The 17013-nt window shown below is 34.5% G+C and overlaps 3 protein-coding genes across 8 annotated transcripts; 2 read left to right on the top strand and 1 right to left on the bottom strand.

Annotated features, from left to right (window-relative positions):
* Positions 1 to 757: 757 nt before the first annotated feature.
* LOC108948219 (uncharacterized mitochondrial protein AtMg00310-like) lies at positions 758 to 1120 on the top strand. Its single transcript, XM_018777073.1, has one exon. It carries the CDS (start codon positions 758 to 760, stop codon positions 1118 to 1120), a length of 363 nt encoding a protein of 120 aa, XP_018632589.1.
* Positions 1121 to 7302: 6182 nt separating this feature from the next.
* Positions 7303 to 12016, top strand: LOC104113861 (protein FAR1-RELATED SEQUENCE 6-like). 4 transcript variants are annotated; one of them, XM_009624264.4, is made up of 3 exons: positions 7303 to 7638; positions 8802 to 8953; positions 9786 to 12016. In XM_009624264.4, the coding sequence occupies exon 3, from the start codon at positions 9786 to 9788 to the stop codon at positions 11796 to 11798; it is 2013 nt and encodes a 670-aa protein (XP_009622559.1). In that variant the 5' UTR covers positions 7303 to 7638; positions 8802 to 8953; the 3' UTR covers positions 11799 to 12016. The 4 variants fall into 4 exon arrangements, with proteins under 4 accessions (XP_009622559.1, XP_009622495.1, XP_018632649.1 ...); XM_018777133.3 differs by having other exon boundaries at positions 7326 to 7638; positions 9068 to 12016; XM_009624200.4 differs by lacking the exon at positions 8802 to 8953 and having other exon boundaries at positions 7325 to 7638.
* A 379-nt stretch (positions 12017 to 12395) lies between these two features.
* LOC104113680 (vesicle-associated membrane protein 711-like) lies at positions 12396 to 16507 on the bottom strand. Of its 3 annotated transcripts, none has more exons than XM_009624100.4 (5): positions 16350 to 16507; positions 15774 to 16020; positions 13904 to 14094; positions 13335 to 13518; positions 12396 to 12771 (listed from the first exon to the last, which is right to left on the bottom strand). In XM_009624100.4, exons 2-5 carry the CDS (start codon positions 15988 to 15990, stop codon positions 12761 to 12763), a joined length of 603 nt encoding a protein of 200 aa, XP_009622395.1. In that variant the 5' UTR covers positions 15991 to 16020; positions 16350 to 16507; the 3' UTR covers positions 12396 to 12760. The 3 variants fall into 3 exon arrangements, with proteins under 3 accessions (XP_009622395.1, XP_009622253.1, XP_009622328.1); XM_009623958.4 differs by having other exon boundaries at positions 13355 to 13518; XM_009624033.4 differs by having other exon boundaries at positions 13355 to 13518; positions 15774 to 16057; positions 16350 to 16493.
* Positions 16508 to 17013: the final 506 nt, after the last annotated feature.

The raw sequence follows: 17013 nt of genomic DNA, 5'->3' as shown, positions 1-17013 counted from the left end.
TGATCACTGAAAATGTCCTACTTACTCAAAAAATTATTCATAAAATAAAGAAGGCCAATTCTAAAGGCAACATGATTATCAAATTTGATATGGAAAAAGCATATGACAGGGTCTCTTGAGATTTTTTGACTGAAGTTCTAAGAAAGTTAGGTTTTTCAAAAATATTTATTGATATTATTCTGAGACTAGTGACTAACACTTGGTATTCTGTATTGATCAATGGTGTTAGAAAAGGATTTTTTTACTCTACAAGGGGTCTTAAACAGGGAGACCCCTATCTCCTACCCTCTTTGTAATTACTGCAGAAATACTTTCCAAGATGTTGAATCATTTTTTTCTAAAAAGGAAGTTCATTGGCTTTAACATGCCAGCTAATGTTCCTCAAATTAACCATTTAGCATATGCTGATGATGTAGTTATTTTTACTTCTTGGGACAGGAGTTCGTTGAAGATGATTATGAGGCAATTAAGAAGATATAAAATGGTGTCTGTTCAGAAGATAAATACTGAGAAAAGTTATTTTCTCACAGTCCCTCATATTGACAGAAAGATCAGGAAGAACATAAAAAATATCATTGGTTTCAAGAACTTTCCCTTCACATACTTAGGAGTGCCTATTTATGTTGGGAGAATTTTTTTTTGTTATTTTGCTGACATAACTACTAATATTCTGAAGAAAGCAGGCGGATGGCAGGGAAATCTACTGTCTTACGGAGGAAATGCTATTATTATTCAATAAATCCTTCAATCTCAAACTATGCACCTACTGGCAGCCATTGCACCTCCAAAAGCAGTTTTGAAACAGATCGAAAAATATTTGACAGATTTTTTTTGGGGATATAGTGATGGAAAAAAGAAATATCACTGGGTGTCTTGGAAGAACCTTTGTTATGCTAAAGATGAAGGAGGAGAGGGCTTTCAAAGCCTAAATGATATCACAACATCCTTTGCCATGAAAAGGTGGTGGCAGCTCAGAACTCATGATAATCTGTGGTCAAAGTTCATGAAGGCAAAATACGGTAAGAGAACTAATATTGTAGTAAGGAAATGGTCTTCAGGTCAATCACAAAGCTGGAAGGAGATGGAGATCAAGAAGTGCACTGAACCTCATATGATCTGAAAAATCAATAATGGGGAATCTATATTTTGGTGGGATAATTGGACTGGCATTGGTCCGCTTGCCCTTTTCAACTATGCTAGATTTAACTTGGGTAACATCCAAGTAAAAGAATTCTTAAACGGGAACATCTGGAATAATTCTAAACTTCAGGAATTGCTTCCTCCTAACCTACACTACTACATCAATCAGATTCAAAATTTTGACCGAGGAAAGAATGACCAATGTTTTTGGATGCCCAATCAAAATGAAGAATTTAGTTGTGCGTCCGCTAGAGAATCCATAAGGCAGAAGAGAAGTACTAATGATACCTTCAGGAATATTTGGCATAAGAGGCTCCTTTTTAAGATCTCTTTCTTAAATTGGAGAATCTTGAAGAACATGTCTCCCCTAGACGACTCTATTAATAGATTTGGACAACAAGTAGTTTCCAAATGCTCATGTTGTGTTCCTGCTAGCAATGAATCATCCTTTCATCTATTTTTGCAAAGCCAATTTGTTACAAGGGTGTGGACTTTCTATGCTAACTATTTTGGAGTCAGGTATAATTCTTATCATCTTAAGAATCTCATGTGGAGCTGGTGGAGTCAGAATACCGGCAATAATATGCTTAACTTTGCTCTAAAGCTTATCCCCTCTCTGTTTTGCTGGGAACTATAAAAAAAAGAAGGTGTGCTTCAAAGTATGGCCATATAAATATATCACTGAGAAAAGTCATTCATGAAATCTTTCTAAACCTGAAGATTGCTATTAGAAAAGATTACCAGCACTTGCCTCTGAACTCGAATTGGAATCAATTCTCTGAGATAGTAGAAAGGTTCAAGCCTAGACTGACCAGTATACTAGTCTATTGGTTAAAACCTCCTTCAACTAGATACAAATTGAATACTGATGGAAGTTCTATGATCACTGATAGTAAGGCTGGAGCAGGAGGAATACTTAGAGATCAGAGTGGTTCTATGGTTATGGCTTTCTCTGTCTCCATGATCTTTTGCTCTAATAATATGGCTGAGATTCAAGCAGCAAACTTTGGATTGCAATGGTGCATGGATAATAATTTCAACAACATTATATTAGAATTGGACTCTAAAATAGTGGTTGACATGATCAAAGGGTCTAGTAAAACCTTCCTGGAAGTTGCAATACTAGATCACTAGTATTCGGGACAAGATGGCGCATCTTAATGTTGAAGTTTCTCACTGCTTCAGGGAAGCTAACATGACTGCTGATGCCTTGGCAAATTTTGGTGCTATTGAAGATTCCTCCAGAATCTTCACAAATACTAATGAACTTCCTCGAGTTGCTAGAGGAAGTTATATTATGGATAGGACTGATTTACCAAATTTTAGAATCAGATCCCATAAAAAGGGTATAGGTTAAGGTCTTTGAATATATAAGGATTCTCCGGGAAAAGAGAATCCTTATTTGATCAGGGTACCTTTTTTGATAGCTAATTTGTTTGAAGGGCAACCCACTGTTTGTTCACACCCCCACCCTTGTATTCATTTTTTGCTTGTATTATCGGAGGTAAGGTTTTTGGTCCCCCTCCTGTGTAATCTTGTTCAATAATAATACAAGGTAGGGATTTGAATTAAAAAAAATAAATATTTTATGTTTACCAAATATGTAGAAAAGCCAAAAAGTATTTATAAGAGCCCGTCTGGATTAGCTGATTTGAAGTAGCTGATAAGCATTAGGGGATGAAAAGCACTTTTAAGTGCTGAAGCTGATTTAATAAATAAGTAGTTATGTGTTTGGATACAAGTGCTGAAATTACTAATAAGCTGCTGCAATGTTTGATAAAAAAGTGCTGATAAGCTCTTTTTCTGTTAAAATGACTTAAATAACCTTAGAACTGTTTACACTTATAAGGGTGTAATTTCTTCAAAATTTTAGATTCTAGATCGATTCAAATACAAAATATTCTATTTGTCAATTTATTTTAAATATAACTGTGATTGGATAAGATAATTTTTATGATAAATATAATTTATTTTATGATAATCATATTATCATAAGTTATATAACTTTATAAGATAGTTAAAGACCTAATGCATAACTTTATAGGATTCATCATGGAGAAATAGAGAATACGGGCAAAGAAATAGAGAATTTGCTTACCTCAAATATTTGTGAGAATTGCATACTTGAAGAGGCAAAGGGTTTAGGTTTGAAGAAATACGTGAGACAGTAAAGAAATAGGTTTGATGTAGGGATACGTGAGTTTTGTTTTGAAAAAAAATATTTTAGGGATAAAATAATAAAAATCTTGGTCAAACTTAAGGTGCTTATAAGCTAAAAAAGCATAAGCGTTGGAGGTGACCAGCTTATGACTTTTGGTTTATTTTTGGCTTATAATCACTTGGCTTATAAGCACTTTTAACTTTGTCAAACGCGTAGATAAGCCAAAAAGTGTTTATAAACTAGTTTGACCAGCTTATAAGCTTAGCCAAACACCCTCTAAGTCAGTTTGATCAGCTTATAAGCTTAGCCAAACACCCTCGTAATCCTGTATAGAACTAATCATTAATCAACACAACTCCAACACGCTTTTCTGAGTTCACAGATAATCAAAATAAGAGCAGATCACCTTTTTACTCATTTGTTAATCTCTTCTTAAACTGTTAATTAAATGCAGTTATATTTTGTTTCTGAACTCAGGGATATTCCTGTTAAGAGATTGCTTGACAAATGCATGTGATGATATATTAAATTAAGGATAACTCATAAATATCATTTGCGTATATGATCCTTTCAAACAAAAATAAAATAAAATTTAAGTCATGGTTTGATCTCGTTCGATTTTCTATTTCATAATTGTTTTCTCCATTCAATGACGGACACGTAAATGCAATCATTTTTTTTAAAATTTCTGATAATATATATAGAGCTCTAAAGTCTAAACATAACTAAATTTTATAGTAGTTGTTAAGACTTAAGAATATGTGAAAAGTTTGAGAAGATAACACAATTGGATAAAAGACTAATAGAAAACGATACGAAACTAAAATTTACAAAACTAACTGGATATATGTAGAACCCGACAAAACTAAATGATCAAACTTGTTAAGCTATATGAAGTAATATTATTACAATATTAGTATATAATGTTATACAGTTTTTTAGAGTATTCCAGCATTGAAAAAGTATAAATTAAGACAACAACAATAAATATTTAAAACATAAGATTCAGTCATGACAAGTAGTAATTAATTAGCCAACTTAGCATGCATTGGAAACTGTAATTATTAAATCATTGCTTGTGATCATCATGATTTAAGATTTCTCAAATGGCACATTGGATGGATATCAAGTACGTATAAGATATGGATTTTGATTATTTAAGTTTATTTTAACCAAAATAACATTGACTATAGTAGAAAATACAGGTCTACGAGCATTGAGGGCAAATGATCAAACATGAGAAACGAATTTACAAACACACCAAACTTGCGACCTTCTTTTTTAGTAATCGACAGTTTTAGTACTCGCATTGAGGCGTCGATTGATTTAAATTTGCATAGTAGTAATAATGTTCGTTAAAAGGGAAAAGTACCTTCTACCGAAATTGTTTTACATACTTATGACTCAACTACTGGAAACTCTGATTAAAGATAGAGTAATCTTATCCGTCCACCGCAATAATTCTCGCAACCTTTACTCGCGGCTCTCTCCCCTTTTCCGCCATCTTTTACAGCATTTATGGGCCTAGCCAGTTCAATGTATCTTTTTGTTAAATTTAAAAAGGAACTATTATAAAGAAGGAATAGATGAAACGAATTTGATTAATTTTAGAAATGATGTCATGGAAATGAAAACCTGCAAAAAATAACAAAATAATGAAATTAATTAAAAGGACAAAGAAGCACAATGAGAAGAAATATTCTTGAAATCTTGGATGTCTCTATTTTTTTTTACCTCCCTTTACTTTTGTTTTTAAAAATATTAGTTGGAAGGCAGAGGCAGATGTAGTGTGTTAGTAATGAGTTCAATTGAACTCATAACTTTCAACATGGAGTAAAATTTATATGTAAAAATTTATCAAAATTGCAAAAATAGTATATATGAACTCATAACTTTAAAAATATAATAGGTTCAATGGTAAAAACCTTAAAAGCTGAAATCATAAAGTTTAAATCTTGGATCCGGAGGGAGCTCCTGAATAATGTGATTAATTAATCATTAATTTGTTGAGAAGCTGGAGAGGCCTATAAATATGGCCCTTTCATGAAGCAAATATAATTGCACACAAAAAACACATTGATCTTTTACATATCATGGCTCGTAATTATGCTTTCTATTTCACTGTTGCCCTACTGATCATAGCTTTGGTAAATGACAGTTTTTACCTCTCGCTTTCTTTCTCTCTATGTAGCATTTTCACATGTATAACCTTTTACATATTCAAGCATGGTACTATATATCTAGTAAATATGCATTTTTGGTTACGTTTAAGAATAACAATATACTACTATAGCATTGATTATTGAGATTTGTCTTTTCTTATGAAATAACTATATATACAGTTTATTTGGCTCCAAAAGTAGTTGGTATGAGAGAGGTGGTGCATGATATATATAGGAGGACTGGAAAGGAAACTAGCAGCTCATCCCAATGGAGTAACTTGCTTTAGAAAATGCAGCTCTGATCTGTAGGCATTGTAGCTATGATGCTATTTTACACACCAACGCATGCGATATATATATACCTCCTAATTAAGGGATCAACTCGATCGACATCAATTCTGATAGCTACTTCTAAAAATGAAAATTAGATGTTTGTGTGTTATTGGTTATTGTCTTTTCTTTTCCCCTTTTAGCTTTGTTTAACAACAACAACAACAATAGTGTGTATGCACAGTTGAGGACTATTTCCAATAGAATTTCGGCTTTTTCAGCTTTGTTTGTGAGAAGAAAAAAATTGACCATGTTCAACTTAAGATTAAGACTATGCGGCCGAATGTAACTGTTTCTGCATTTGTTCTTTTAATTCAAAATCTCTATCACACTGCTTATCACAAACTGTGTTGCTTCTTTACTGTAGTTTCTGTTATATATACGCTTATGTAAGGTAATTATTCTGGCGAGTGGGATGGATTTTTTTGGGGGGTGGGGTGGGTGGGGGTGGGGTGTTGGATGCACCCGTGAAGATATAGTTGACAAGAGTGGGTTGTTATAGTGGTGAGCACCCTTCATTTCCAACCAAAAGTTTGTGAGTTCGAGTCACACCAAGAGGAAGGTGGGGAATTCTTGGAGGAAAGGAGCCGAGGGTGTATCGGAAACAACCTCTCTACCCCAGGGTAGAGGTAAGGTCTGCGTACACACTACCCTCCTCAAACTCACTAGTGAGATTATATTAAATTGTTGTTGTTGTTGCTGTGATAAATTGACTTAGGTCCTTAGCTTGTAAGTCAAATTAAATATTCAAATGGAGATTAAATTTACATGTTATATATGCCGGAAAATAATCAAATGGGTCTTAATTTGTTACTAACCAGCTTAATAAATTAAAAACAGGGGAAATGAAGATCCAAGATTACAATTTCTGGCTACATATTTACATGCATGCAAATTTATGGGTACATGTACACAGGGTAAAAATACCCATAGAGAAGAGAGCATAAGTAAGAAGAACTGAGGTGGCATGCAACTACGTGTCACTGCGATTGGGACCGTCATTAAACAAATAACTGAACAGAAATGGCTCCTAAGCAAGGAAATTCAGAACTAGAATTTCTGACATATAATATAAGAATAAGCAAAAGGTCTAAGACATGAAAAAAACTAGTCTCTTTGAAAACTCAGTTCTCTAAGTCTCTGAAAATAGTGTTTGCTTGAGCTATTTTCATAACATTATAAGAAAATGAAAAAAAAATAAAAAATAAAAGTGGGTTGCTCTCGTGGTAAACACTCTTCATTTCCAACCAAGAGGTTGTGAGTTCGAGTCACCCCAAGAGCAAGGTGGGGAGTTCTCGGAGGGAGGGAGCCGAGCGTCTATCGAAAACAGTTTCTCTACCCCAAGGTAGGGTTAAGGTCAGCGTATACACTATTTGAACATCAATTAACCATGTAATTAATATATTTTTACTTTATTAAATCACTTAACTATTATTCAATTAATTGAATTGATTGGGTATAAACACTGAGCGCGGATCAAATAAGTTTTTTGAGGGCATTGATCACAGAAATTGAAATGCTTCGAGGTCAATAACGCAATATAGACAAATTCCAAGGATGTAGTTGCAAATATACATTTCCCCAAATTCTAACCCCTCACAGGCTCCCATAACCCGATTTTGGTTCGCTGAGGACAGCCGCTAGCCGTCGTACGAATCGACCTTCTCCACCTCCGTCGCCCACCATTCTCCGCCACCAGCCTCTCCGCGCATTTTCCGGCGCTTACTACTAGCCTGATTAGTAAATTGATAAGTTTCTAGTCAACAGCTGAGCTAAAAATATCCACTTGAAGATGAATTCTTGATGATTAGAAAAATTGATTTTTTGTCCAGTTTGCTACTAAAGGTACAATCTTTTTAATTTTATTTTATTTTTCCTGCTGATCGTATTCTTATTTTGTGGGTAGTACTTTATTTCCTAGAAATTCTGAGTTTGATATGGTTACCTGAATTTTTTAGAAGCATTTTATAACTCTACATTGTTGAAATTTCTGAGAATTAGGATCAGTTAATAAAAATGGGCCTTGTTTGAAGTTAAGTGATCTTTAGCTTTTCTTATTATTAGTGTAATTATCCTTGAATTGTTTTATTGTTTATGTTGGATTAACTTAGTAAGCTTATGTTTGGTTATCGTTCAATTCAGATTTTTGGTTTTATTAAATAAAGCTGTCTAGAATATTTGATCTCATGGTAAGTTTTCTCAGAAACACAGCGCAGAGTTCTATGAGATATGAGTTTAAGTACTTCTTCAGCCAACCTGATTCGATAATTGTTGAGCTATGGAAACCTAACTTGGGTTATGTCTCGTTATGTGCTTTACCATTTTTCTGCTAATGTATGATTTTCACGAGAAGTGGTGCTTTTAAGTGGACCATCTTTGAACATATTTTTAACTTTGGAGGGTCGAAGCAGGAGTAGCTTGGGGTTGAGGCATAGTGATTGATTGCGTAGGGGGGAAGTGGGCTATGTTGACTATCTTTCTGACTGAGAAAACCGACTGATCAGCCGTTAAATTAGATGAAATTATACGAAGTAGACAGTCTTTTTTTGTAAAAAAAAAAATAAAAGAAAAAGGGAGATAGAAAGAAAAAGATAGGATATTGATTGATCATGCTGAGGCAAGATTCTTCCCAAGAAAGCAGAGTAGTTTCATTGGAATGAAAGACTTTCAGGCTTCTACTGTGAAAGCTGCAATATCATGTTTGTTTGGTGTTACTGCTGCTATTGTAGTGTGCTTTTTGGAAGATCAAAAGGAATGAGATTGGCTCGTGTACCTCAAAGATCATTTTCTTTAGCGCCAAAAGCACCATTGGTTCTCTTCTTCCTGCTACTCTGACTCTTTTAGACCATTCTTGTCTCCCAATTACATGTTTTATTTTCACTGCTACTTTTATGAGTCTAGCAGATTAGTTATGCTTATTTTCTGCGCCCTGTATCCGTGCATGTGCCAAACTAGTCAAATCATAAGATTTTATAGTGCGTGCTTCTGTGTTTTATCTGCTGCCTCAGGATGACATGGAGATCTGTTTTCTCTGGGTAAGATGGTAGCCGCTTTCTTCTGAGTATTCCAAAATGACAAATCAAATATTAAAATCAATGAAAATTTCGCTGCTTTTCTATCTTGCACTCCATCATAATGGATGATGTAGAATCTGAAACAGGTATGTTTTATATTAAGATGAATGTGTTTGTGGATCGTTAGAATTTTCTTGGGCTCTCAATATCTCTCTTTGGACCTGCTTTATTTTTATTTAAATTCTAGCTTATGCCGGCAGGATAGGTGGATTCTTTACGAAATAAAACGTCCCTACTGACTATGCATTTGGTTCAAGTAATAAGATCAAAGCCTGGAGGAAAAATTGAGAAAATATGTTTGATTATATTGTATCTCAAATGAGAAAGAATATAATGTTGTGTTTGCGCGTATCTATACATTTTTCGAGAGTCTCCTTTGGAGATGTCGAAACAGTGGTTTCTTTTGCATTTTCTTTTCCTAGTGCATATGCATGTCCATTGGGACATGTTGTTATCGGTGTTCACATGCTCGGATAAGTTGAAGCAAGTTTGCTAAAGAAGGATGCTTCTTCTCAGGAAATTTAACTGGCTCCTGCATTTCATATGCAAACGAAATTCTTGTTATAAAGGAAAGTCCGCTTTTCCGTGTAGATTTTTCTCCAAATGTGTCTGCTGTCATTTTCTCTTGCATTTTTACTCGTCTTCATACGCTTCAGTTTTACTACTTTCCAAGTTTATCTTGATTTTAAGTAAACTTGTCTAACTCTGATCTCCTTTTCGTTTCCCATATACCACGTAATTTGGAACTCAATCTATTGAGTTTTTCAAATGTGGTGACGTTTTTACTACATTTGAACTTTCCCCTCTTTCCAAATTGGATTATTTAAAAGAAGGTTGCAACTGATTCAGAAAGAAACCGTTTTCTTATTTACTTCTTGTCAACATCATCGCCATGCTGGTTTTAATTTCATGTTTCAGATGGAGGCAGTTTGTCTTAACAGTGAACCAGTGTTTGAGGACTGTGAAGAATATGAGGACGAAGAAGACTGCTCCTTGGAGGAACATGATGATGAAGTTCATGAAAAAGATTCCAAAATGAAGTCCCTACAACCCACTATTGGTCTGGAATTTGGGTCTTTCGATGAAGCATATGATTTTTATAACATGTATGGCAAGGAACAAGGATTTGGTATTAGAGTGAGCAACTCTTGGTTTAGATCAAAAAGGAAAGAAAGGTATAGAGCGAAACTCAGCTGCAGTAGCGCAGGTTTCAAGAAGAAAAGTGGAGCAAATCATCCTAGGCCAGAAACAAGAACTGGTTGTCCTGCAATGCTAGTAATTAAGCTTGTGGACTTAAAAAGCTGGAGAATTGTTGAAGTTGAGCTTCAGCACAATCATCCAGTAAGCCCAGAGATCAGACGGTTCTATAAGTCGCATAAGAAAATGATTCTCGCTGCCAAGAAGCAGCAGGAATCAACACCTGTTACAGAAGTACATACCATTAAATTGTACCGCATGTCAGTTGATGCTGCATGTAATGGATTGCAAAAAATCAAGGAAAAGGATAATAGGCTTCCTGTTGATACCTCAAAGCATTTGGAGCTTAAAGAGGGGGATACCAATGCACTATATAATTATTTTTGTCGAATGAAGTTGACAAATCCAAACTTCTTTTATCTGATGGATCTTGATGATCAAGGATGCCTCAGAAATGTGTTCTGGGCTGATGCTAGGTCTAGGGCTGCTTTTAACTATTTCTCTGATGCAATTGCAATTGATACAACAAGCTTGAGGAACAAATATGAACTTCCTATTATTTCTTTTGTTGGAGTAAACAACCACGGACAACCTGTTTTGCTGGGATGTGGTTTTCTTGGACATGAGTCAGTAGAGTACTTTATTTGGATATTCAGATCTTGGCATACATGTATGCTAGGAAGACATCCACAAGTTATTGTAACAGATCAGTCAAAACCATTGCAAATTGCAGTTTCTACGGTTTTCCCTCAAGCTCGTCATTGTTATTGTTTATCATATATAATGCAGCGTCTTCCAGAGAAGTTGGGAGGATTGGACGGATACGAGTCTATCAAGACGCAACTATATAAAGCAGTTTATATTTCCTTGAAGATCACTGAGTTTGAATGTTCGTGGGGTCAGATGATAAATCAGCATGGACTCAAAGACAATAAATGGCTTCAATCATTGTATGAAGATCGTGAAAAATGGGTACCAGTCTACTTAAAAGATATTTCCTTCATGGGAATCATGCCAATAAAAGAAAACGAGAGCTTGAATCCATACTTTGATGGTTTTGTACATAAACACACTTCATTCAAAGAATTTGTTGATAAGTATGATTTAGCCTTGCAAAGGAAGCACATGAAAGAAGCAATGGCAGATATGGAGTCGAAAAGTTCAAGCTTTGAGTTGAAAACAAACTGCAATTTTGAGGTGCAGCTCTCAAAGATATTCACAAAGGAAATATTCAAGAAGTTCCAAGCAGAAGTTGAAGGAATGTACTCTTGTTTCAATACAAGGCAAGTGAACATTAATGGGCCAATAATGACATTTGTTGTGAAAGAAAGAGTAGAATCTGAGGGAAGTGAGGAGGAGGTCAGGCAGTTTGAGGTTCTTTATGAGACAACACAAGCGGAAATACGTTGTATTTGCAGTTTGTTTAATTTCAAAGGTTATTTATGCAGGCATGCATTGAATGTACTTGATTATAATGGTGTGCAAGAAATTCCATCACAATACATCCTATCGCGTTGGGATAAAGATTACAAACGTAAGTTTCCAGTAGATTCTGGCCTTTGTCATATTGATGTGAATAATCCTGTGGAATTGTATAATATTCTACATAAACATGTCATGCAAGTTGTTGAAGAAGGGGCACAATCCGAAGAACACTACAAGGCTGTACTCCGAGAATTAGAAGCTCTGTTGAACAGGTTTTCCCTTGAAGACAACAATTTGGCTTCACTGTAATATTTGACAAAGAACATCCAATGCAGAATTATAATGCGTCTGTGTACATAATATACATCACATGTCCTAATGAGCTGTGCCCCTTTATACATACTCAAGAATGGAATTGAAGTAGTCTTTGCAGATTAGATGGGTAGTCTGTGCACGATATTTTTGTGTGTATTTCCTCAGTAAACAAAGATGAATGAAATGCAGCTTATTGGACTCTTAAGTCAAAAGATTTGTTTAGGATATAATGTTGAAGGTAAAAGATAACATGCATTCTCGCATCGTCCAACTTTTACCACTTACAAATGAAATGCTACTAGAAAATTGTTGTTTATGTATTCAAATGGAGTATACATCTTGGAAGTGGGAAAATTAGAAATGAGATTCCTTATCATAGTTACAAGACTTCTCATAAATGAAAAACAAAAAAGTTTTAGTGTTTGGTTGAAAAGCAGTTTTCGCAAAATGTTGAAATTACTTCTCCTAAACAAGTTTTGAATTTCTTTTGAAACAAATGCGACCTCAACCTTCCTTTGCCTTATATAAGAATACATATAGGGATTGCATATCAAAACTAAAAGATTATCAAGATGTATTTCAGCACAGATATCAAGCCAAGACTCAATCATGTATTATTTGACCACTTCATTTTCTTTACAGGAGCCAAGATTATAAATTTCTCAAGCCAAGAGTTTTAGCTTTGTTTATAAGCTTAAGAACTTCAAGCGGTTAATATATATATATATATATATATATGGCTACATCTCAAGCATGAGATCCATGCCAAAATAGGCATATAAGCTTTTACCTCCAGATGAATTAAGATTAAAGATTTGCACTACAATAGATGGTTCCTGGGACAAAACAGTTGATGTAATGCTGATCGAGTAATCCTCACTTCAAACAAGTCGGAAGTGTAAGCCCATGACAAACGAAAGCCAAAATAACATAAACTATCACGAGGAGGAGGAATATCAGTGCCACCCTGGAAAAAATCAAACATCACAAGATTAAACAATAAAACAAACTAAAGAATAACATGAGGCTGGCGAGTCCTTAAATCTGATTGAGCTAATAAAAACCATCAAGAACAAAGTACAAATATATTGAGAGAATGAGTATAGTATAGACCTATGAAATCTTCTATATACATAGGGTTCCATTGTTAGAATTGCTTCATACTGATCAATCATTCAAAGTCTATCATCCTCACAGTCTAGGACTCACATCTTAAAAAGAATGAAAAAGATATAAGATCTGGGTTCATTCACGTCTTAAAGATTGTTTCGCTAGATTGAACCTGGAAGATGCGCTATATCAGTTTTATAAACCATTTTAGGTAAAATACAGCATAACAAATAGAGCACAACAGTTTTCCTGATGCCATAACAACTATAAGAGATATTCACGTGTAACAACCTAACTGTTTGAATCAGAGATTAAATCCTACCAGCACAAGATATCTAATTATTATGAATCTATCCAACTCTTGAAAGAACACCACCCCCAAAATTAAAGAGTAAAGACAACAAAAAGGAGCTTTCGTACAAGTAATGGAAGCAACATACGTGAGTTTGACATTTCTCCACCATACAGTGCTTCTGAAACGGCGAGCCTGCTTTCTGAAGCGGAAAGTGTTCCCTTGCATATTAGCTGTTTTATCAACCAGCAACTCCAAACGATCACCTCTCTCTAGAACTTTATCAATATTCTCAATCATGACATTGCGCACCTGTTACATGGCACATACATCTTCAGACTTCTTAGTTTATGCCAAAATATAATGGGTGGTAACTTTATCCAAAAAACATAATGGCTGGTAAATACGATTGGCTGAAAGTTTCTAGTTTGTACAAGCAGACAAGTGAAATAGTAAAACTATTTTAATAAGTCAAAACAATAAGAGTTTCATCAAAGGAATGCATAAAGGACTATTGATGATATCAAGGGATACATGTCTCCATGTTGATGAGGTAATTATGCAAAATTCATCTGTGGAATTCAGTGGCAGGCAATCGCATCGAAAGCTGCATGCCTCTTTAGATTGAGAAAAATGTTGATTCTTGCACAAGCCATCATCTAGCACATAAGCTTCCTAAACAACATTGAGAACTGACCTGACTCATTTCACCTTTTAGCCTGTTTATTCTGTCGGCATTTGGATCACTAGAGAAATAGTCCATTTGCTGACTAAGGACCCTTGAAAATTCATCATTCATGCCATAAGCTTGTGCAGAGAGAACTGCTCGGCCATAGGTCCTCACAAATCTTTGGTGAATTTCTTCAAGAAATGCAAAAGGAATTCTCCCTGCACGGAAGTTTATCCACAATATATGACAGTTTTCAAGGCAACAGATCAATAATGTAAAATGAAATTTTTGGTGTTAATATAAGAGCTAAAATGTTTGAACTAAATTGAAGGAGAAATCAACATACATCTATCTATAAATCTTGTTGTGTTTTCAAAAGAAATAAATTAAAAAGAGAAAGTTAGGGTGTACTACTTGATACAAAACCAAGGAAGAAATTTCAAAGTAAAAAATATTGAAGAAGGAGATAGAATAAATGTCCACAAAAACAGAACAAAAGTACCCGTACATTATAAGAAAAGAAAAATGTGCTGCAGGACATTATTCAGATATTTCTGTAACTAAAAACCACAAGGCTGCGAAGACGACACTCACCTGGAAATTTTCGTTTTCTATGAACAATAAAATGGATTTAAAGCTAAGGAATGAGTCCCATTGAGAGGAGTCCTTTTTTCAATATACCCTTTCACCCACTCGCTGAAGTATAGTTATCTTAAGATAACTATATGAATTCCGTGCAAACAACATGTGAACAAGGCACATCTTCTACAGAAGAAGTGCAGTAGAATATATGACCAAAAAGCTCTAACTTAGCCCGACTTGCTGCTGGTGACGGTATTGCACATCAACAAAATCACTTTGGACAGATTAGACGCATAGATTAGGAAGCACCAAAGGGTAAAACATGATCTTTGAAAGCCCACTTTTTCCAAATAGTTTAGGTAGTAGATTCTAGTAAGTAGTTAACACATATCCTTCTCCTATAAATTGAGGGAAAAATTTACCGGCTACAACTGCACCAGGGAGAAAAATTGTCTATTCACATTCCTTGTTTCTATCCATAGAGACATGGTGCCCCTAATTTAATGTCTAAAAGTATGCCACAGTATGTCAGAAACAATGAACTAGGTCCCATATTATGAACTATGAAATTTGAAGGGATGACAAACACAACTTTTTGAGATAGGGATGACAAACACAACTTATCCAAAGGTAACTAGAAGCGGAACTACAACAACTATGCCTCAATCTCAAGCAAGTCGGGGTAGGTTATATGAATCCTCAATGACCATGTTACTCCATTTAAGCTCATCTCAGTTAGAAGCAGAACTAAGTAAGATATTTCTTTTATACAGTGTTTTCTGACACCATACAACAATACTAATCAATCAAGCAATCAACTATGTTTGAGGATTCTGTTAAATGAGTTATATGTCCACTCAACTCAATTCAGGCCCAGTTCATTTTAATACTAGGAAAAGATTCCGTCTTTCTGACACTATACATTCAAGTGAATGAATATTATTCACAATTAAGATGGATGATAGAAAAAAATATAAGCACTTCATCTCAGCACTACAAGCATAAGCAGCGCGATACAAAACATATCGTGCCTATTTTAATCAACTAATCACAAGTCCAACTTTATCATATAAACTACTAAACAAACACTTGAAAGCCAAGAAATTATATGCCGTTATATGTTAAAACGTGTCTGAATTCATTTCATTCGTCTATAATCTCTAGATATGCCTTGATTAATTGTAAAGATACATAACATATAAGATGAATCAACATAAACATGAATTGAAACACATCCTAATATGTAACAGCATTAATGCTCTTGACTTTAAACACGAACAAACTCGAATTCAAAACAGAAACGGCAAAGGCTTACTTCCAGCAACATCGTCGGCCATACAGAGAACAGTAAGTCCATCAGTGCGTTTAACATGAAAAATATACCGGTCCTGTGAGTACGACACGTTTGAATCATTATTCCCTGGAATTTTCTCCAGAATCTGCCTTGCTATTGTGCTCGCGTTCGTCGACGTCCCGCTCTGCTCCGCCAACACTACAGATCCCCTCGCTACCAATGCGTAGAGTATCGCCATTTCTTTCTCTCCCTATCCACCTTTCTTCCTCTGAATTATACACAATTATGTAAGGCTATCCATAAATCTGTAATTATCCGTAAAATTTGAGATCGTATATGCACATATCAAAAAAATTATTTAAAAATCTGTATATGTACTAGATTATACATATGCTAATTTCAAATATTAGATCCAACTCTGCGTCTATATATGTAGCTTATATGTTTATCTATCTGTAAATTTTGAAAGCACACATTAATTTCAAATCCGGATCCATCTAAAGTCTATATGTGTACGTGTGAATATGAACAGGAGCAGAATTTAGGGTTTGTTTTTGCTGAATTTACAGGTGAATTTGAATGATGCTTATAGTTTACCTTTTTGGGGAGGAAGAAGGTGATGAAAGCGGGATCTGAAGCGTTGGATGGACCCACGCTTTATCTTTTCGAGCTGTCAACTAACTTTAATACGAGGACACCATGGTGTGTTACTTTTGAGGTACTTTTCTAAGAATTTTTAACCACAAAATATTTGTAATGAGTCATAAGACCGATATTCTCAAGAATAATTACTATTTTGAGACTTTGAAAGAACTTGAAAAGAAGAAAAATCAGGTTAGCAAAAAAAAAAAAAAAAGTTATGTGAAGTGAAAAAATTTAATTTTTTTCTTAACAAATATAGTGAAAAAGGATTTGCAACTGTTATGATTTCTGCCAAAGAAAATGAATTTGAAATGAATGTTGAACCCAAATTTCGTAGTAAATGTGTGATATATAGGAAGAAATAATTTGATAAGAGTGTTGATAATGAAATTTCAAAATCTCTCGAAGAGTCCTTCAGAGTTGATTACTTTTTATACATAGTAGATAAAGCTATTTTTTTTACTTCGAACAATTCGAAGCATATGAAATATTTTTGATTTTCTATTTAGCGTTAAAAAATTGAGATCACTAGATGATGGAAATTTAGAAAAATATTGTCTTTATCATGAATAATTTAGATTTAATTTCTGAATTAAAAGTATTAAGAAAAATCGTACAA

Source organism: Nicotiana tomentosiformis, chromosome 6 (genome assembly GCF_000390325.3).
Source record: "Nicotiana tomentosiformis chromosome 6, ASM39032v3, whole genome shotgun sequence".
In the NCBI taxonomy this organism is placed as follows: Eukaryota; Viridiplantae; Streptophyta; class Magnoliopsida; order Solanales; family Solanaceae; genus Nicotiana; species Nicotiana tomentosiformis.
Note: the sequence above shows the minus strand (reverse complement) of the source record. Positions and strands in the feature narration are given on the sequence as shown.